This window comes from Sceloporus occidentalis, unplaced genomic scaffold (genome assembly GCF_023333645.1).
Source record: "Sceloporus occidentalis isolate IW3139 unplaced genomic scaffold, rSceOcc1.0.p SCAF_7, whole genome shotgun sequence".
NCBI lineage: Eukaryota > Metazoa > Chordata > Lepidosauria > Squamata > Phrynosomatidae > Sceloporus > Sceloporus occidentalis.
In genome coordinates this window covers 93,264,567-93,286,235 of record NW_028316987.1, presented here as the reverse complement: position 1 = coordinate 93,286,235, position 21,669 = coordinate 93,264,567, and the positions used below count along the sequence as shown (strand labels likewise).

The 21,669-nt window shown below is 43.7% G+C and overlaps 4 protein-coding genes across 4 annotated transcripts; 3 read left to right on the top strand and 1 right to left on the bottom strand.

Annotated features, from left to right (window-relative positions):
* Positions 1-330: 330 nt before the first annotated feature.
* LOC149310120 (uncharacterized) lies at positions 331-4,766 on the bottom strand. The gene is made up of 4 exons (XM_089531473.1): positions 4,386-4,766; positions 3,195-3,351; positions 2,874-3,065; positions 331-954 (listed from the first exon to the last, which is right to left on the bottom strand). The coding sequence occupies exons 1-4, from the start codon at positions 4,515-4,517 to the stop codon at positions 440-442; spliced, it is 996 nt and encodes a 331-aa protein (XP_089387599.1). The 5' UTR covers positions 4,518-4,766; the 3' UTR covers positions 331-439.
* A 720-nt stretch (positions 4,767-5,486) lies between these two features.
* On the top strand, positions 5,487-7,028 carry LOC149310119 (5-beta-cholestane-3-alpha,7-alpha-diol 12-alpha-hydroxylase-like). The gene has a single exon (XM_089531472.1). It carries the CDS (start codon positions 5,487-5,489, stop codon positions 7,026-7,028), a length of 1,542 nt encoding a protein of 513 aa, XP_089387598.1.
* A 5,074-nt stretch (positions 7,029-12,102) lies between these two features.
* On the top strand, positions 12,103-13,644 carry LOC149310118 (5-beta-cholestane-3-alpha,7-alpha-diol 12-alpha-hydroxylase-like). The gene has a single exon (XM_089531471.1). It carries the CDS (start codon positions 12,103-12,105, stop codon positions 13,642-13,644), a length of 1,542 nt encoding a protein of 513 aa, XP_089387597.1.
* Positions 13,645-18,749: 5,105 nt separating this feature from the next.
* LOC149310117 (7-alpha-hydroxycholest-4-en-3-one 12-alpha-hydroxylase-like) lies at positions 18,750-20,297 on the top strand. Its single transcript, XM_089531470.1, has one exon. It carries the CDS (start codon positions 18,750-18,752, stop codon positions 20,295-20,297), a length of 1,548 nt encoding a protein of 515 aa, XP_089387596.1.
* The last annotated feature ends 1,372 nt before the right edge of the window (positions 20,298-21,669 follow it).

Below are 21,669 nucleotides of genomic sequence, written 5' to 3'. Positions count from 1 at the left end.
TCTTAACACTATATCAGAGGTTTGACAGGGTAAATCATGACAAGAATTTGAAGTCAACATATGCACTTTTCCATGCAATGAAGTGTTGATACCACCATGTTACCAATACAAATGTATATAATTTTTCCTTTTTAAAAACTGTTAATGATGCAGTTGTGTAATAAAGTTAATAATGTTTTCCTGTCAAATTTTTACCAACATTGTGATTTATTTCTAGTGCATTACAAATAGTACAACAGTGTTCTCTACATCCAAATTAATTTGCTTTAACTAAAGTGTTCACTAAAACAAACATAATACATCAAAATCCTGCAGCAGAAAAGAATAGAGCAAACACATAGCACAAAACCAATTCGACTATCTATGCATTACCAATCATTACAGCTAAAATCCTAAAATTTCTGACATGCAGTAACTAATCGTACTGTTATTACTTTAATCATGGAGAAAAAGGTACAGGCTTCTTAATTACTCTTGGGGCCCGGAACTTTCTAGAAATATCCAAGGCAATACTTGGACCGGGGTTGACTGGTTGCTCTTCTGAACACTGTGAGGTTTTGTTTTCTTTTGCGCATGCATCTAATTCATTTGTTGGAAGACGTTGTTCTTCACATTGTACATTTTCAGCAACCTTTCTCTTCACACGCCTAACAACCCTGACTGGTTTTGACTGTCTCATTGCACACTCCTCCTTGTATGTATTGGTAAACTCTTTTAAAACACCTATTAACTCCTTGAAATTAGACCTTGTTTCTTCTAGATACAACTTTTTCCATTGCATTTCTTCCTTAAAATGCTCATTACTGTTTTCCACTAGAGTCTCCACATTTTTCCTTGAGGTTTCCATCAATTCACGACCCAACAATTCATAATTTGCTTTTCCAGATTTTTTCCTAATTAAAGCAAGCCTCTCCGAGGGGGTGAGTGATGCAATTTGTCTTGCAGAGTAAGTTTCTGAAAGTATAAAATATGAAAAATATTTGTAAGTTTCTTGCATTTTTAAAAATTCTTAAATTTAAAAATTATTTGAAATATCATTACATATATAACATTGTTGAATATTAAATAATTACATTCAAATAAGAATTTGTTAATTCATTTATGAATATGATTTATAGAAGCTAACATTTTTTTTTTAAAAAAATCCCCCACCCCAAGTCAGAGAGGAAGAGCAGAAATAATTATGCTGGCTGCAGAATTCAGCCATGTAGTTCAGGCCTTGGAAGTGGTGGGGGTTTGTGCATATCAATAATGTCCTTTGCATAGGAGGTAGAGGAGAGGTACATCTGCATTTGAAATGCCAGCCCACATCTCCCTCCCTCTTTAAGGAATCATGTTCCTCTAGTTTCAATCCCAGCCTGGCTGGCTATTAAACAAAGGAAAATGCACTGTGCTGTGTAGAGCCATTTTCCTCTCTGACCACATATCTCCCCCCCTTCCCACTGCTGGAGAGGAAAGGGGAAAAATGAAAAGAAAGGCCTTCACCAGCAACACCTCTGTCCAGTCACATACTCTCAGCCTCAGCCACTGCTGGCTGCAGAATTCAGCCATGTAGTTCAGGCCTTGGAAGTGGTGGGGGTTTGTGCATATCAATAATGTCCTTTGCATAGGAGGTAGAGGAGAGGTACATCTGCATTTGAAATGCCAGCCCACATCTCCCTCCCTCTTTAAGGAATCATGTTCCTCTAGTTTCAATCCCAGCCTGGCTGGCTATTAAACAAAGGAAAATGCACTGTGCTGTGTAGAGCCATTTTCCTCTCTGACCACATATCTCCCCCCCTTCCCACTGCTGGAGAGGAAAGGGGAAAAATGAAAAGAAAGGCCTTCACCAGCAACACCTCTGTCCAGTCACATACTCTCAGCCTCAGCCACTGCTGGCTGCAGAATTCAGCCATGTAGTTCAGGCCTTGGAAGTGGTGGGGGTTTGTGCATATCAATAATGTCCTTTGCATAGGAGGTAGAGGAGAGGTACATCTGCATTTGAAATGCCAGCCCACATCTCCCTCCCTCTTTAAGGAATCATGTTCCTCTAGTTTCAATCCCAGCCTGGCTGGCTATTAAACAAAGGAAAATGCACTGTGCTGTGTAGAGCCATTTTCCTCTCTGACCACATATCTCCCCCCCTTCCCACTGCTGGAGAGGAAAGGGGAAAAATGAAAAGAAAGGCCTTCACCAGCAACACCTCTGTCCAGTCACATACTCTCAGCCTCAGCCACTGCTGGCTGCAGAATTCAGCCATGTAGTTCAGGCCTTGGAAGTGGTGGGGGTTTGTGCATATCAATAATGTCCTTTGCATAGGAGCTAGAGGAGAGGTACATCTGCATTTGAAATGCCAGCCCACATCTCCCTCCCTCTTTAAGGAATCATGTTCCTCTAGTTTCAATCCCAGCCTGGCTGGCTATTAAACAAAGGAAAATGCACTGTGCTGTGTAGAGCCATTTTCCTCTCTGACCACATATCTCCCCCCCTTCCCATTGCTGGAGAGGAAAGGGGAAAAATGAAAAGAAAGGCCTTCACCAGCAACACCTCTGTCCAGTCACATACTCTCAGCCTCAGCCACTGCTGGCTGCAGAATTCAGCCATGTAGTTCAGGCCTTGGAAGTGGTGGGGGTTTGTGCATATCAATAATGTCCTTTGCAGCCACTGCTGGCTGCAAAGCCATGTTCCTCTCTGATCACATATCTCCCCCCTCCCCATTGCTGGAGAGGAAGGGGAGAAATAAAAAGGAAGACCATTGTAATGACCTTTCTGCAGAATGTAATTCAGTGTTGTTGGGGGGTGGGGAAGAATGTGGCCATACAATGCTGCTGGGCTAATGAGACAAAATTAAATGTGGAATGTAAGGGGTTAGGAAGGGTATGAAATGGACTAACCGCTTGGTTGAACAGGCTGTAGATTCGGAAATTCTGGTTCATCTGGCTCCACATCACCAGAAATTGCCTGTTCAGGGACGCACTCTCCCATTGGCACGGTATCATCTTGCTCAGAGTCAATTACAGTCATGTCTTCATTTCTTTCTTCCTGTACTGAAGTCAAGTTCAAAACAAAGTGTTCTTGAACAGCATCTGCAGAATTAAAAAGGGTTGGTGGTACAGTAATTTCTGAAACGGCTTTGCAACATATATTATTGCAAACATCTTGAAATTTGTACTCGCCAATACAGAGGATGTTTTAATATTTTGCAATAATCTTACCTTGAGTAAATAGATCCTCAGATGACACATCAGGTGTTGAGCTAAGAGGTTGCGTGTTGGGTGGCATTTCCGTAGGGTTGGTTTTTTTCTCAAACCTTAAAGCATTTCCCCCTGCTGCTCTTTTCGCTTCAATGCTAGCGTCTCCAGCAAAGACGTCCTGTAGTTCACGGAAAAATGAAAAATCAATAGCTCCCATCCCACTGGTTTTTGACATCTGAAGAGATTTCTTAAAACCACGTTTCAACGATTTCGCCTTCGTTCTGCATTCCGAAGCAGAACGATTAAATCCATGTTTACGTAGTTGAGACGCAATTTTGTCATACACACAGATGTTCCTGTGGTTTTTGCTAAGTTGCATCTGCACTGTCTCTTCTCCCCAAATAGCAATCAAACATCTAGTCTCATCTACTTTCCAGCTAGCGCCCCTTCCTCCAACTTGTGTTCTTTCTTCCATAGCTAAATTAGTTTCAGGGTAGCCAAAATGAGGCTGGAACAAGCACAAGTTGTCTTCACCTCAAAAGTGATTTCAAAAATGGCTCTGGAAGTTGTAGGCGGAAATGGGGGAGGGAGCAAGGCAGCAAAGGTGCTAATTTCTCACCTTTGAAGCACTGCAGCAATGTGTCCCCATGGCAACGAGAAGTAGCCCTTTCCCGTCATTTGTTATGCCAGCCAGGCATGGACCAAGGATGCTGGAAACAGATACCCATCCCCCGCTGCCCACCGCTACTGCTTGCTACTCCCCCTAAAGGCTTGTCTTGAAATACCAGCAAAACAAAATTTCTTTACCCCCCAAACCAAACCTTCTTCAGGCCTCAGTTACAAATAGAATTGAACTGGCCAAGCAAATAATATGAAAACCCTCCACCTACAGCTTAACTTTCCACCCTCTACCGTCCTCAGTAAAATAAAATAAAACATCATACAAAAAAAGCATCATGATTGATGGTTACTATTACTAGGTAGCACAGCGGAAATTTATGGCTTCAGAAACAAATAAATGTAATATAAGCATCACACAGCATAGGGGAAAAAAAGAAGCCGGCAAGCGCCTGTCAGAGAAGGGCCAGCTGAGCTCCGTTTGACAGATGCAGCAGGCGCTTAGTTAACAGGGGATCCAGGCGCTTGAACGATTCAGGGAACGAGCGCCTCTGGCAAAAATAAAATATTAAAAAAATTAAAACGAGTCCTTACCTTTCTTTTCTGCAACAAGATCAAGGCTTGAGCAACGGACAAAGGAAAGATGGCGGCGGTCACGACGGATGGGGACAGAAAGGGCAACTCCCCCAGGGACAGCCCCCATCGCGGTCCGCTCCTCCCATCCATCTAACACGAATCCACGGCTGTCGTTCCTATTTAAATACTCCGGTTCCTAACTCGAATCAATGGAAAACTGTAGGTTGGACCCTAGTGTTTTTTTAACACGCGTTAAATGAGGAAGAATCGATTTAAAATTTTATCCCGCTCTACGATTCGATTTCTAATGGGGACGAATGCGGGTTGCTCTAGAACCGTTCTAGGTATAAATCGAATCCTAATAGGAACGGCACTCCTTGAATTCGATTCAGAACGCGGGGTTTCACCTAATGGGAACATCCTCTTTGAGACCCAAGCTTGACTCAGGCTTGCAACCTTCCGAGGTCGCTAAAATGAGTACCCAGACTGTTGGGGGCAAATTAGCTTACTTGCTAATTAGCCTACTTGCTGTTCACTGCTATGATCTTTGGAATAGCAGTATATAAATAAAACAAATTATTATTATTATTATTATTATTATTATTATCCCAAACCCTAGCCCACCTCATTTTTCTGACATCAAAAAGGCTTGCCTCCACATGTCATGTTTTGGTTCCTGAAATGTCAAGGACTGGGATGTTTCTGACAATTCAGGGAGTGAGAAACTAGGACAATACTGAATGGATATAAATCAGCTTAAATCACAGGGTTAGCAGCAACTATATTATTAAATAATAATTGGGTCAAAATGTGACTTTGGTTAATATAAATTAGCTCCTAGCCATGTTTGATAGATAAAATGTTTTGGGGTGTTTTTTAAATAAAAAAGCCTCATTTATGAAGACAGAACATAAGCACAACGGCACGGGATGTACTGTGATTTAAGGTACAGAATAGACTGTGACCAACAATGGGAAGGAGGAAAGAAAAGCCAATTATTTTTGCCAGTCCTGGGATGGAATAAAGCAGTCCCACCCTGATCTCCTATCTCCCTGGTTGCTTTAGAAGTAGTCCAGGAGACCGTTTTATTATTTGCAGTGCTCCTTCATTGCACCGGTCATGAATTTCTGGGAGACTCTGCTCTGTGCTTTCCTTGCCTCCCTTCTCTCTCTCATACTTGGAGGCCTTTATACAATCGGAGCATTTCGCAGGAGGAGACCCAAGGAACCTCCGCTGGATAAAGGATTCATTCCTTGGATAGGCCATGGCATACAATTCAGGAAGAGTCCTTTAGAGCTTTTACAAAGGATGTGGAAGAAACATGGAGATATTTTCACAGTCTTGGTTGGTGGCAATTACATCAACTTTGTGCTCGACCCACACACTTACGAACCCCTAATGAAGGAATCTCAAGAAAAACTGGATTTTGACACATTTGTATCTCTGGTCATTCATAAAGTATTCAATGTTCAGCCCACGCAAGCTCATTACCGCGTTGTCAAAAAACTGAGCAAGAAATATCTGAATGGCAAGTATCTCACTGTCTTGAACAAAATTCTGATGGAGAAGTTTCAGCTTGTGATGCTTAATAGACAGGATTCGGATGAAGCACAAAGATCTTGGCAGCAGGAAGGACTCTTTCATTTCAGCTACAAAACCATTTTCCAAGCTGGTTTTTTCACTCTATTTGGCACTGAGGCAGAGAAAGAGAGAGAAAGCAAAGGAAATTCAGTCCAGAGTCAACTTGCACTATCTGCAGAGATATTTGAATGCTTTAAGACATTTGACCATTTCTTTCCCCAACTGGTTGTCGGTTTGCTGAAACCTGCAGAGGAGAAGGAGGCCAGGCAATTAGAGGGTATCTTCTGGGAAAATCTGTCGATAGAAAAGGTGTATCAGAGGAACAACATCAGCAGCTGGATTCTGGAGCAGGATCAGCAGATGGCTAAAGATGGAATGCCAGAAAAGATGAGGACCCAGTTCCTGCTTCTTCTTCTCTGGTTATCACAAGCGAACACTGGTCCGACTACATTCTGGATTCTTGCGCACCTCTTAAAATATCCAGAAGCAATGAAGGCGGTAAAAGAAGAAGTAGACAGAGTAATAAAGGAGACTGGCCAGGAGGTGAAGCCCGGCAGCCCCTTCCTCAGTCTGTCTCTGGATACCATCAAGACCCCTCTTCTGGACAGTGCAATAGAGGAAACACTGCGCTTGAAAGGAAGTTCTTTTCTCTTCAGAAGTGTCATGAAAGATACAGATGTTAAGATGGGTGATGGCAGGGAATACACTTTACGGAAAGGGGATTCCCTCTTTCTTTTCCCTTTCATAACCTTGCATATGGATCCAGAAGTCTACCCGAATCCTCACTCATTCAAATATGACAGATTTATAAACCCAGATGGCACCAGAAAAGAATTCTTTAAGAATGGAAAAAAGCTGAAGCATCCCATTTTAACATTTGGTGCAGGGACAGTCATCTGCCCCGGGCGATATTTTGCTGTCAGCCAAATGAGGATGTTTGTGATCCTGATGCTCATCTACTTTGACATGGAACTAGTTAATGAAGATGAGGATATACCACCAATGGATGAAGAGCGCTGTGGCTTCGGAAATGCCAAGCCTTCCCATGATATCCAGTTCAGGTATCGCATGAGATGCTAAGAGTGAAGAAATGTAAATGTGGGTTTAAAAGCCATGCATTAATTTGGCTGGCATTTAAAAATGGGAAGAAAAAAATATTCTAAAAATATATTGTATTCAAAGGTGCCATTTCTAAGTGGGGATGGGGGTAATACTCAGCAATCCAGTCATGTTAGGTTATATTTGCAAGAACATAAATGTTGCTTGTACCTCTATGCTAACCTACATATCACCAGAGTTTGGAGGCTGCAGATATTAACAGTGGGCTCCATGAAGAGATGCTGATTTTGACAAATGCCCCAAGGATGACTTGCCTTGGAACCATCCTTTTTCATAGCAATATTTGCAATTTTAATTTTGCTGTCTCTTTTATACTGCTTTTATAATTCTGTAAATCTTTTTTTATTTACTGGGAAACCATAATGCTGCTTTCTGTATAGTGACCAGAGGTGATATGCTGATGCTAGTATTTTCTCCATTAACTAATTTAATCTCAGTCTAGTAGTACTGCTCAGGTGCAAAGCATAGCCATTGTTGTCTTCTCCAGTACAGAAAATTGTCCACACTGAGTCTTAGGATTTTACTGAATGAGAATTCAGGTTGTGGGTTATTGGGCCTATTCCCACTGGGGGAATAACCTGCATTCAATTCTGGGTCTACCATGCTGTATTCCCTGATTCCAAAAGCCCACTCGTTCCTATTAAGGAAAGGGGGCCTGTTTGGAATTGGGGTTGTTTTTTTTCCGGCACGCTTGTCGTTCCCATTGGGGAAGACAAGCTTCCATCCCTTTCCTTCTCCCTCTCCCCCTTCCTACCTTGGGGAAACAGCAGAGGCTGGCTGGGAGGATGGAGGGTTTCCCTCTCTACTGCCACCTTTAGATTGGGCCATCCAAGGGTGGTCATGGCCCCAGAGGGGACCCCCTTCAGTCTCCCTCTCCTTTGCAGGGGCCTGGAGGCAGGCTGGGAGGACGAAGGCACACACACACACATGTCCTTCGTCCTCCATCCTCCGGCCTGCCTCTCTTTGTCCGCCCTGACCTCCTTGTAAGGTAACCCTACGGGACAGAGAGAGAGAAGGAGGCTGGGCAGCAGGGAATGGTCCAGATGGAGGAGGAGGGGAAGGAACGGTAGAGAGGGCCGCGGCCGTCGGTCCCCAGCCAACAGCACCCAGGTAGACAGGCATGCCAGCAGAGGAAGGGAGGGGAGGAGGAAGAGGAAGAGGAGGGAGGGAGGGAAGGCCAGTGACAGGAAGATGGCAGGGGCCATTGCAGCTCCCCCTGCCATTTCCCTGTTATTGGCGGCGGATATGAATCCGCCAGTGGTTTCCACTGCTATGAATTGATTTATTTTACAATTAAACAATTCATCCCAAAAAACACCATTCTGGAAGTGGTGTAAGATAAGCTTGGGGGTTTTGAGTTTATCCCGCATTTCCCCCTTTGAAATCATTCTGATAAGGATCAAGATCGATTTTAAATGGCAACTAGGGTCGTATATCTCAAATTCTGCTGTGATTTGTATCGTAGTGGGAATGAGGCCATTATTATCAATACAAGATTTTTAGCCACAACAAGTTTCTTTCTGGGACTGGGGTTTTTGGCTAAACGTTACAGCTTAGGAAACACTACACCAGACAGCGGGTCTATGTACTAGCTCAGTTGTGGGTTACAACTGTAATAACTATAAAGAGTAATTATTTTACTTTTGGCGGGCACTGAAATGCTATACTTTTGGGAATGCTATCTGAGATTTGATATCAGTCATGTTCTGGCCACAGCGAGAATCACTTCCAGGTTTGAGGTAAATGCCAGTAGATCAGAACTAGCTTTGCAAGGCTAAATTCCAGAAGCTAGCCCTTGCTAGAGTGAAACCAACTGGCTTACCATTCAGCAATTGATTCACTCTGTCTACTGTAGTTCAGGCTAGCAACTGGTTGTAGGCTTTAATTTCCCATAAAAATTCTAACATTACACCCAGCCGTCACTATTCACTATTGTAGGATGCATGTTTTTTTTTAATGGTGGAACTAGGGGACGTGTCACTAGTAGGGCTTACTACACTGGTGTCTCATGGGTATGGTGTTGATGTGGGGCCTGCATGGTTACAACCCATCACTGCATGACTGCTTTACATGATGCCTGCATTGCTTTCTAGCCATCTTGACCAAGGCTCCTGGGCTAGGATGTGACGTCAACGCAATGGACAGCTGGTGTATCATAAACATAGTCTTGCTCCTTATCTAAACACTTACACATACCTGCATACTGCTTGTCAATTACCACCACATACTTTTTGTAGCATACCAGAATTAGCCTGCTAGAAGAGGGCTGTGTAGTGCAGTGGTTAGAGTGTTGCACAGGATCATATTGTATTGCACCCAGCAATGAAGCCTTTGCTTCACCACTCCCTCTCTTTCAGATTGCTCTACCTGACAAGGTTGTTGTGAGGATAAAGTGAAAAAGAGAAGGGTCATGTATGCTACCTTGAGCTCATTTAGTGGAATGGCAGGATAGACTGTAGTTAATAAATAAATACTAATATTGGGGATGGGTATGATATAGTAAATCCTACAATCAGGATCTGGCTGATGATATCTGAAGATGCATGTTGGGAGAAAGGTAGAATATGCAATCAATACATTTATAAAAATTTGTTTTTTACCAGTTGATTTAAATGTCTTTGAATATTTAGTATTCTCTGCTGGCAATTTCAAAGGACTGTCTTGTAGTCTGTTAATTAATGCATTACAAGTATGTATTCTGTATACATTTTTTGTTTAATGATTGATGTGGTCAATTAAAAGCATTGAATAAAGAACTAAGTATTCCTCCGTTCCTGTATATTAATAGCAAACTCTCTCTTTGAGTATGGGGATATATATATATATATATATATATATATATATATATATATATATATGGTATCACCTTTCACACCAGAGAAGAACAAACCGTCAAACTGAGAAGATCCCAGAGGTCTGTAAAGTACAGTGGGACCTTGGTATCAGCTGGGGTTTGGTTCCATGACCTCCAATGGATACCAAAACCTATGGATGATCCAATCCATTAAATATAACGGTGTAGCAAAATGGTGTCGAAGGGTCAGGTGTATTCTTCCATGTCACTACAGCTTCTTTTAATAAAGAGAAACATCAGCGGTGCTTTTCTGGCTTTGTCTTCTTTTGGAAAGAGGGAACTGGGTTACTGGCATTGCTCACGTTTTGTAATATGTATTTCATGAATGCTTTGGTTGAACACAGGTGAAAGAATACACCCTGAACAAGCAGCCAAAATCTATTCCTCACACATCAGACCTCTAGAGAGGCAACTAGCACTGAAAAATGCTAACAAAACCTGGGGCTGGATTCGAACTCTAGGATTCTATGGGTGCTGCGAGGTCGGATTGCTGAGGTCTCAGAAAATATTGTATTGATCCTGGTCTCCAATAAATATACAAATATCAGGGCGATCAGCCTTGGAGGAGGAGAAAGTTGGGTCTATTTGTGTGGGTGATAGTTTCAAAGGACCACCCATCTTCATCTATGGCTTGGCATTAGCAGGGTCTTTTGGCCGGGGCTGGATGAAAATATTGTATTTGTACATGTATTGTGCTTGCATGCACATAAGTGCTCCAAAACCCAATGGTGGATCCGTGCCTATGGAGCCATCGTTTTATTTCAATCAAGGACATTACAACTCATGGGACTTCTTATTGCAGAAGGCATGGTAGTGGAGGTGTGACGCCTGGCAGGAGTCCTTATGAACTGTCACTTAACTTTCCAGAACAGGGTTGCCATATCTCGGATTCTGCCAGGACATTCATGGTTTTTGGCCATTTTGAATGTCCTGACCCGGGTTTAGAGCCAGTCCCGGCTCCCGCCTCCTCTGCCGCCTCCTCCTCCTGAATCATTATCTCCTGCCACGCTAAAACCGCAGCAGCGGTGGCATGCGAGGTGTAGCTTCCTTGCTAGGCCTCACTGGGGCTTGGATGGGGCTCAGGGCGGGGCCTCCGTCACCACCTGCTGCACAGAGCACCATGAGGAGCAAGGCCTCTATGGCAAGGCTTCTCCTCCAGCAGAAGTGGAGCCACGCGGGGGACAGCCGGCTACCTGTGGCTCTGTGCCCCGTGGCAGGTGGTGGTGGAGGAGAGGCCTTGCTGTGGGGGCCTCCGTCCTTGGGGCCCCTCATGGATCCTCCACCTCTGGAGAAGGAAAGGTGGGAACAGCTGCAGTTGTTCTGTGCATTTTATTGGTTGTCCAGCCCTAAAAGAAGCGGGGGTCCTCATTGGATCTAGGTTACCATATAACATGGCGAGATAGTTTTTCCAAAAGCCAGGCCCATTTCCAGAAAATTTCTCTTTTTCCTAGTTGAAAAATCAATTGCCCAGAAGCACTTTGAGACCCAAGCTTGACTCAGGCTTGCAACCTTCCGAGGTCGCTAAAATGAGTACCCAGATTGTTGGGGGCAAATTAGCTTACTTGCTAATTAGCTTACTTGCTGTTCACCGCTATGATCTTTGGAATAGCAGTATATAAATAAAACAAATTATTATTATTATTATTATTATTATTATTATTATTATCCCAAACCCTAGCCCACCTCATTTCTCTGACATCAAAAAGGCTTGCCTCCACATGTCATGTTTTGGTTCCTGAAATGTCAAGGACTGGGATGTTTCTGACAATTCAGGGAGTGAGAAACTAGGACAATACTGAATGGATATAAATCAGCTTAAATCACAGGGTTAGCAGCAACTATATTATTAAATAATAATTGGGTCAAAATGTGACTTTGGTTAATATAAATTAGCTCCTAGCCATGTTTGATAGATAAAATGTTTTGTTTTTCTTTTAATGATAAAGACCTCACTTATGAAGACACAGAACATAAGCACAATGGCACGGGATGTACTGTGTCTTATGGTACAGATTGGACTATGACCAACAATGGCAGGGAGGAAAGAAAAGACACGATTCTTTTTGCTAGTCCTGGGATAGAAAAAAGCCGTCACACCCTGATCTCCTATCTCTCAGGTTGCTTTAGAAGTAGCTCAGGAGGACTATTTATTATTTGCAGTGTTCCTTCATCGCACCGGACATGAATTTCTGGGAGACTCTGCTCTGTGCTTTCCTTGCCTCCCTTCTCGCTCTCATACTTGGAGGCCTTTATACAATCGGAGCATTTCGCAGGAGGAGACCCAAGGAACCTCCGCTGGATAAAGGATTCATTCCTTGGATAGGCCATGGCATACAATTCAGGAAGAGTCCTTTAGAGCTTTTACAAAGGATGTGGAAGAAACATGGAGATATTTTCACAGTCTTGGTTGGTGGCAATTACATCAACTTTGTGCTCGACCCACACACTTACGAACCCCTAATGAAGGAATCTCAAGAAAAACTGGATTTTGACACATTTGTATCTCTGGTCATTCATAAAGTATTCAATGTTCAGCCCACGCAAGCTCATTACCGCGTTGTCAAAAAACTGAGCAAGAAATATCTGAATGGCAAGTATCTCACTGTCTTGAACAAAATTCTGATGGAGAAGTTTCAGCTTGTGATGCTTAATAGACAGGATTCGGATGAAGCACAAAGATCTTGGCAGCAGGAAGGACTCTTTCATTTCAGCTACAAAACCATTTTCCAAGCTGGTTTTTTCACTCTATTTGGCACTGAGGCAGAGAAAGAGAGAGAAAGCAAAGGAAATTCAGTCCAGAGTCAACTTGCACTATCTGCAGAGATATTTGAATGCTTTAAGACATTTGACCATTTCTTTCCCCAACTGGTTGTCGGTTTGCTGAAACCTGCAGAGGAGAAGGAGGCCAGGCAATTAGAGGGTATCTTCTGGGAAAATCTGTCGATAGAAAAGGTGTATCAGAGGAACAACATCAGCAGCTGGATTCTGGAGCAGGATCAGCAGATGGCTAAAGATGGAATGCCAGAAAAGATGAGGACCCAGTTCCTGCTTCTTCTTCTCTGGTTATCACAAGCGAACACTGGTCCGACTACATTCTGGATTCTTGCGCACCTCTTAAAATATCCAGAAGCAATGAAGGCAGTAAAGGAAGAAGTGGACAGAATAATAAAGGAGACTGGCCAGGAGGTGAAGCCTGGCAGCCCCTTCCTCAGTCTGTCTCTGGATACCATCAAGACCCCTCTTCTGGACAGTGCAATAGAGGAAACACTGCGCTTGAAAGGAAGTTCTTTTCTCTTCAGAAGTGTCATGAAAGATACAGATGTTAAGATGGGTGATGGCAGGGAATACACTTTACGGAAAGGGGATTCCCTCTTTCTTTTCCCTTTCATAGCCTTGCATATGGATCCAGAAGTCTACCCAAATCCTCACTCATTCAAATATGACAGATTTATAAACCCAGATGGCACCAGAAAAGAGTTCTTTAAGAATGGAAAAAAGCTGAAGCATCCCATTTTAACATTTGGTGCAGGGACAGTCATCTGCCCCGGGCGATATTTTGCTGTCAGCCAAATGAGGATGTTTGTGATCCTGATGCTCATCTACTTTGACATGGAACTAGTTAATGAAGATGAGGATATACCACCAATGGATGAAGAGCGCTGTGGCTTCGGAAATGCCAAGCCTTCCCATGATATCCAGTTCAGGTATCGCATGAGATGCTAAGAGTGAAGAAATGTAAATGTGGGTTTAAAAGCCATGCATTAATTTGGCTGGCATTTAAAAATGGGAAGAAAAAAATATTCTAAAAATATATTGTATTCAAAGGTGCCATTTCTAAGTGGGGATGGGGGTAATACTCAGCAATCCAGTCATGTTAGGTTATATTTGCAAGAACATAAATGTTGCTTGTACCTCTATGCTAACCTACATATCACCAGAGTTTGGAGGCTGCAGATATTAACAGTGGGCTCCATGAAGAGATGCTGATTTTGACAAATGCCCCAAGGATGACTTGCCTTGGAACCATCCTTTTTCATAGCAATATTTGCAATTTTAATTTTGCTGTCTCTTTTATACTGCTTTTATAATTCTTTAAATCTTTTTTTATTTACTGGGAAACCATAATGCTGCTTTCTGTATAGTGACCAGAGGTGATATGCTGATGCTAGTATTTTCTCCATTAACTAATTTAATCTCAGTCTAGTAGTACTGCTCAGGTGCAAAGCATAGCCATTGTTGTCTTCTCCAGTACAGAAAATTGTCCACACTGAGTCTTAGGATTTTACTGAATGAGAATTCAGGTTGTGGGTTATTGGGCCTATTCCCACTGGGGGAATAACCTGCATTCAATTCTGGGTCTACCATGCTGTATTCCCTGATTCCAAAAGCCCACTCGTTCCTATTAAGGAAAGGGGGCCTGTTTGGAATTGGGGTTGTTTTTTTTCCGGCACGCTTGTCGTTCCCATTGGGGAAGACAAGCTTCCATCCCTTTCCTTCTCCCTCTCCCCCTTCCTACCTTGGGGAAACAGCAGAGGCTGGCTGGGAGGATGGAGGGTTTCCCTCTCTACTGCCACCTTTAGATTGGGCCATCCAAGGGTGGTCATGGCCCCAGAGGGGACCCCCTTCAGTCTCCCTCTCCTTTGCAGGGGCCTGGAGGCAGGCTGGGAGGACGAAGGCACACACACACACATGTCCTTCGTCCTCCATCCTCCGGCCTGCCTCTCTTTGTCCGCCCTGACCTCCTTGTAAGGTAACCCTACGGGACAGAGAGAGAGAAGGAGGCTGGGCAGCAGGGAATGGTCCAGATGGAGGAGGAGGGGAAGGAACGGTAGAGAGGGCCGCGGCCGTCGGTCCCCAGCCAACAGCACCCAGGTAGACAGGCATGCCAGCAGAGGAAGGGAGGGGAGGAGGAAGAGGAAGAGGAGGGAGGGAGGGAAGGCCAGTGACAGGAAGATGGCAGGGGCCATTGCAGCTCCCCCTGCCATTTCCCTGTTATTGGCGGCGGATATGAATCCGCCAGTGGTTTCCACTGCTATGAATTGATTTATTTTACAATTAAACAATTCATCCCAAAAAACACCATTCTGGAAGTGGTGTAAGATAAGCTTGGGGGTTTTGAGTTTATCCCGCATTTCCCCCTTTGAAATCATTCTGATAAGGATCAAGATCGATTTTAAATGGCAACTAGGGTCGTATATCTCAAATTCTGCTGTGATTTGTATCGTAGTGGGAATGAGGCCATTATTATCAATACAAGATTTTTAGCCACAACAAGTTTCTTTCTGGGACTGGGGTTTTTGGCTAAACGTTACAGCTTAGGAAACACTACACCAGACAGCGGGTCTATGTACTAGCTCAGTTGTGGGTTACAACTGTAATAACTATAAAGAGTAATTATTTTACTTTTGGCGGGCACTGAAATGCTATACTTTTGGGAATGCTATCTGAGATTTGATATCAGTCATGTTCTGGCCACAGCGAGAATCACTTCCAGGTTTGAGGTAAATGCCAGTAGATCAGAACTAGCTTTGCAAGGCTAAATTCCAGAAGCTAGCCCTTGCTAGAGTGAAACCAACTGGCTTACCATTCAGCAATTGATTCACTCTGTCTACTGTAGTTCAGGCTAGCAACTGGCTGTAGGCTTTAATTTCCCATAAAAATTCTAACATTACACCCAGCCGTCACTATTCACTATTGTAGGATGCATGTTTTTTTTTAATGGTGGAACTAGGGGACGTGTCACTAGTAGGGCTTACTACACTGGTGTCTCATGGGTATGGTGTTGATGTGGGGCCTGCATGGTTACAACCCATCACTGCATGACTGCTTTACATGATGCCTGCATTGCTTTCTAGCCATCTTGACCAAGGCTCCTGGGCTAGGATGTGACGTCAACGCAATGGACAGCTGGTGTATCATAAACATAGTCTTGCTCCTTATCTAAACACTTACACATACCTGCATACTGCTTGTCAATTACCACCACATACTTTTTGTAGCATACCAGAATTAGCCTGCTAGAAGAGGGCTGTGTAGTGCAGTGGTTAGAGTGTTGCACAGGATCATATTGTATTGCACCCAGCAATGAAGCCTTTGCTTCACCACTCCCTCTCTTTCAGATTGCTCTACCTGACAAGGTTGTTGTGAGGATAAAGTGAAAAAGAGAAGGGTCATGTATGCTACCTTGAGCTCATTTAGTGGAATGGCAGGATAGACTGTAGTTAATAAATAAATACTAATATTGGGGATGGGTATGATATAGTAAATCCTACAATCAGGATCTGGCTGATGATATCTGAAGATGCATGTTGGGAGAAGGTAGAATATGCAATCAATACATTTATAAAAATTTGTTTTTTACCAGTTGATTTAAATGTCTTTGAATATTTAGTATTCTCTGCTGGCAATTTCAAAGGACTGTCTTGTAGTCTGTTAATTAATGTGTTACAAGTCTGTATTCTGCATGCATTTTTTTGTTTAATGATTGATTTGGTCAGTTAAAAGCATTGAATAAAGAACTAAGTATTCCTCCGTTCCTGTATATAAACAGCAAACTCTCTCTTTGGGTATGGAGGTGTGTGTGTGTGTGTGTGTGTGTGTGTGTGTGTGTGTGTATATATATATATATATATATATATATATATATGGTATCACCTTTCACACTAGAGAAGAACAAACCGTCAAACTGAGAAGATCCCAGAGGTCTGTAAAGTACAGTGGGACCTTGGTATCAGCTGGGGTTTGGTTCCATGACCTCCAATGGATACCAAAACCTATGGATGATCCAATCCATTAAATATAACGGTGTAGCAAAATGGTGTCGAAGGGTCAGGTGTATTCTTCCATGTCACTACAGCTTCTTTTAATAAAGAGAAACATCAGCGGTGCTTTTCTGGCTTTGTCTTCTTTTGGAAAGAGGGAACTGGGTTACTGGCATTGCTCACGTTTTGTAATATGTATTTCATGAATGCTTTGGTTGAACACAGGTGAAAGAATACACCCTGAACAAGCAGCCAAAATCTATTCCTCACACATCAGACCTCTAGAGAGGCAACTAGCACTGAAAAATGCTAACAAAACCTGGGGCTGGATTCGAACTCTAGGATTCTATGGGTGCTGCGAGGTCGGATTGCTGAGGTCTCAGAAAATATTGTATTGATCCTGGTCTCCAATAAATATACAAATATCAGGGCGATCAGCCTTGGAGGAGGAGAAAGTTGGGTCTATTTGTGTGGGTGATAGTTTCAAAGGACCACCCATCTTCATCTATGGCTTGGCATTAGCAGGGTCTTTTGGCCGGGGCTGGATGAAAATATTGTATTTGTACATGTATTGTGCTTGCATGCACATAAGTGCTCCAAAACCCAATGGTGGATCCGTGCCTATGGAGCCATCGTTTTATTTCAATCAAGGACATTACAACTCATGGGACTTCTTATTGCAGAAGGCATGGTAGTGGAGGTGTGACGCCTGGCAGGAGTCCTTATGAACTGTCACTTAACTTTCCAGAACAGGGTTGCCATATCCCGGATTCTGCCAGGACATTCATGGTTTTTGGCCATTTTGAATGTCCTAACCTGGGTTTAGAGCCAGTCCCGGCTCCCGCCTCCTCTGCCGCCTCCTCCTCCTGAATCATTATCTCCTGCCACGCTAAAACCGCAGCAGCGGTGGCATGCGAGGTGTAGCTTCCTTGCTAGGCCTCACTGGGGCTTGGATGGGGCTCAGGGCGGGGCCTCCGTCACCACCTGCTGCACAGAGCACCATGAGGAGCAAGGCCTCTATGGCAAGGCTTCTCCTCCAGCAGAAGTGGAGCCACGCGGGGGACAGCCGGCTACCTGTGGCTCTGTGCCCCGTGGCAGGTGGTGGTGGAGGAGAGGCCTTGCTGTGGGGGCCTCCGTCCTTGGGGCCCCTCATGGATCCTCCGCCTCTGGAGAAGGAAAGGTGGCAACAGCTGCAGTTGTTCTGTGCATTTTATTGGTTGTCCAGCCCTAAAAGAAGCGGGGGTCCTCATTGGATCTAGGTTACCATATAACATGGCGAGATAGTTTTTCCAAAAGCCAGGCCCATTTCCAGAAAATTTCTCTTTTTCCTAGTTGAAAAATCAATTGCCCAGAAGCACTTTGAGACCCAAGCTTGACTCAGGCTTGCAACCTTCCGAGGTCGCTAAAATGAGTACCCAGATTGTTGGGGGCAAATTAGCTTACTTGCTAATTAGCTTACTTGCTGTTCACCGCTATGATCTTTGGAATAGCAGTATATAAATAAAACAAATTATTATTATTATTATTATTATTATTATTATTATTATTATCCCAAACCCTAGCCCACCTCATTTCTCTGACATCAAAAAGGCTTGCCTCCACATGTCATGTTTTGGTTCCTGAAATGTCAAGGACTGGGATGTTTCTGACAATTCAGGGAGTGAGAAACTAGGACAATACTGAATGGATATAAATCAGCTTAAATCACAGGGTTAGCAGCAACTATATTATTAAATAATAATTGGGTCAAAATCTGACTTTGGTTAATATAAATTAGCTCCTAGCCATGTTTGATAGTTAAAATGTTTTGGGGTGTTTCCTTAATAAAAAAAGCCTCACTCATGAAAACATAGAAAATAAGCACATTGGCATGTCATGTACTGTGACTAAAGGTACAGAATGGACTGTGACCAACAATGGGAAGGAGGAAAGAAAACACACAATTATTTTTGCCAGCCCTGGGATGGAATAAAGCAGTCCCACCCTGATCTCCTATCTCCCTGGTTGCTTTAGAAGTAGTCCAGGAGACCGTTTTATTATTTGCAGTGCTCCTTCATTGCAGTGGTCATGAATTTCTGGGAGACTCTGCTCTGTGCTTTTCTTGCCTCCCTTCTCGCTCTCATACTTGGAGGTCTTCACACGATTGGAGCATTTCGCAAGAGGAGACCCAAGGAACCTCCGCTGGATAAAGGATTCATTCCTTGGATAGGCCATGGCATACAATTCAGGAAGAGTCCTTTGGAGCTTTTACAAAGGATGCGGAAGAAACATGGAGCTATTTTCACAGTCTTGGTTGGTGGCAATTACATCAACTTTGTGCTCGACCCACACACTTACGAACCCCTAATGAAGGAATCTCAAGAAAAACTGGATTTTGACACATTTGCATCTATGATCATTCATAAAGTATTCGATTTTCAGCCGACGCAAGCTCATCACCGCGTTGTCAAAAAATTGAGCAAGAAATATCTGAATGGCAAGTATCTCACTGTCTTGAACCAAATTCTGATGGAGAAGTTGCAGCTTGTGATGCTTAATAGACAGGATTCGGATGAAGCACAAAGATCTTGGCAGCAGGAAGGACTCTTTCATTTCAGCTACAAAACCATTTTCCAAGCTGGTTTTCTCACTCTCTTTGGCACTGAGGCAGAGAAAGAGAGAGAAAGCAAAGGAAATTCAGTCCAGAGTCAACTTGCACTATCTGCAGAGCTATGTGAATGCTTTAAGACATTTGACCATTTCTTTCCCCAACTGGTTGTCGGTTTGCTGAAACCTGCAGAGGAGAAGGAGGCCAGGCAATTAGAGGGTATCTTCTGGGAAAATCTGTCGATAGAAAAGGTGTATCAGAGGGACAACATCAGCAGCTGGATTCTGGAGCAGGATCAGCAGATGGCTAAAGATGGAATGCCAGAAAAGATGAGGACCCAGTTCCTGCTTCTTCTTCTCTGGTTATCACAAGCGAACACTGGTCCGACTGCATTCTGGATTCTTGCGCACCTCTTAAAATATCCAGAAGCAATGAAGGCAGTAAAGGAAGAAGTGGACAGAATAATAAAGGAGACCTTTCAGGAGGTGAAGCCCGGCAGCCCCTTCCTCAGTCTGTCTCTGGATACCATCAAGACCCCTCTTCTGGACAGTGCAATAGAGGAAACACTACGCTTGAAAGCAAATTCTTTTCTCTTCAGAAGTGTCATGAAAGATACAGATGTTAAGATGGGTGATGGCAGGGAATACACTTTACGGAAAGGGGATTCCCTCTTTCTTTTCCCTTTCATAGCCTTGCATATGGATCCAGAAGTCTACCCGAATCCTCACTCATTCAAATATGACAGATTTATAAACCCAGATGGCACCAGAAAAAAATTCTTTAGGAATGGAAAACAGCTGAAGAATCACCTTTTACCATTTGGTGCAGGAACCATGGTGTGCCCCGGGCGATATTTTGCTGTCAGCGAAATGAGAATGTTTGTGATCCTGATGCTCATCTACTTTGACATGGAACTGGTTAATGCAGATGAGGATATACCACCAATGGATGAAGAGCGCTGTGGCTTTGGAAATGCCAAGCCTTCCCATGATATCCAGTTCAGGTATCGCCTGAGATGCCAAGAGTGAAGAAATGTAAATATGGGTTTAAAAGTCTCCCTCACCACTGCCACCCTTGGATTGCTGCCTCCTCCTCCTCCTCCCCTTCCCTCCTTTGCCGGCCTGCCTGCCTACCTAGGTGCTGGTGGCTGGGGCCCAGCACCAGTGGCCCTCTCCTCCGCTTCTCCTCCTCCTCCTCCTCCAAGGTGCCTCTCTTCTTTTGCCCAGAACTCCTTGTATGGTAGGCCTACGGGGCAGAAAAGGAGAAGGAGGCTGGGCAATGGGGAACGGGGAACGGCCTGTATGGAGGAGAAGACCTGAGGAGAGGGCCGCTGCTGCCGCCGGGCCCCAGCCAACAGCACCAAGGTAGGCAGGCAGGTCGGCGGAAGAAGGGTGGGGAGTAGGAAGAGGAAGTGGAGGGATGGATGGAGGGAAGGCCAGTGACAAGGAGATGGCAGGGGCCATTGCAGCTCCCCCTGCCCTTTCCCTGTTATTGGCGGCGGATACGAATCCGCCAGTGGTTTCCACTGCTATAAATTGATTTATTTTACAATTAAACAATTCATCCCAAAAAAGACCACTTTGGAAGCGGTGTCAGGAAACCTCAGGGCGTTTTCCCCTTTGAAATTGATCTGATAAGGATCAATATCAATTTCAAATGGGAACTAGGGTTCTTTACCTCGAATCCTGCTGCGATTTCTATCGTAGTGGGAATGAGGCCATTATTATCAACACACAATTTTTAGCCGCAATACGTTTCTTTCTGGGACTGGGGTTTGTAGCTAAATGTTACAGCTTAGGGAACACTATGCCAGACAACGGGTCTATGTACTAACTCAGTTGTGGGTTACAACTATAGTAACTATGAGTAAGTATTTTACTATTGGGGTGTACTGAAATGTTATACTTTGGGGAATGCTATCTGAGATTTGATGTCAGTCATGTTCTAACCAAAGCAAGAATCACTTCCAGGTTTAAGGTAAACTTAGTGACATACCAAGTACATTAGACACCCGTACACCTGATATATTTTTAATACCACATCTGCTCTCTTCAACAGCCTTTTCCAGGTGTGGTTAAGCTGCAGGGTGAGCAGAAGAGGGGAGATGTCCCTAAGAATTGTGCCTTGATAACAAAGTCTCTCCTGATACCAACCCTCAAATTTAAAGGGGTCTGTTGAGCATTCCTGATAACAGTGGGCAATGCCAGTAGATCAGAACTAGCTTTGGAAGACCTAAATCTATAAGCTAGCCCTTGCTAGAGTGAAACCAACTGGCTTACCATTCAGCAATTGATTCACTCTGTCTACTGTAGTTCAGCCTAGCAACTGGCTGTAGGCTTTAATTTCCCATAAAAATTCTAACATTACACCCAGCTGTCACTATTCACTATTGTAGGACGC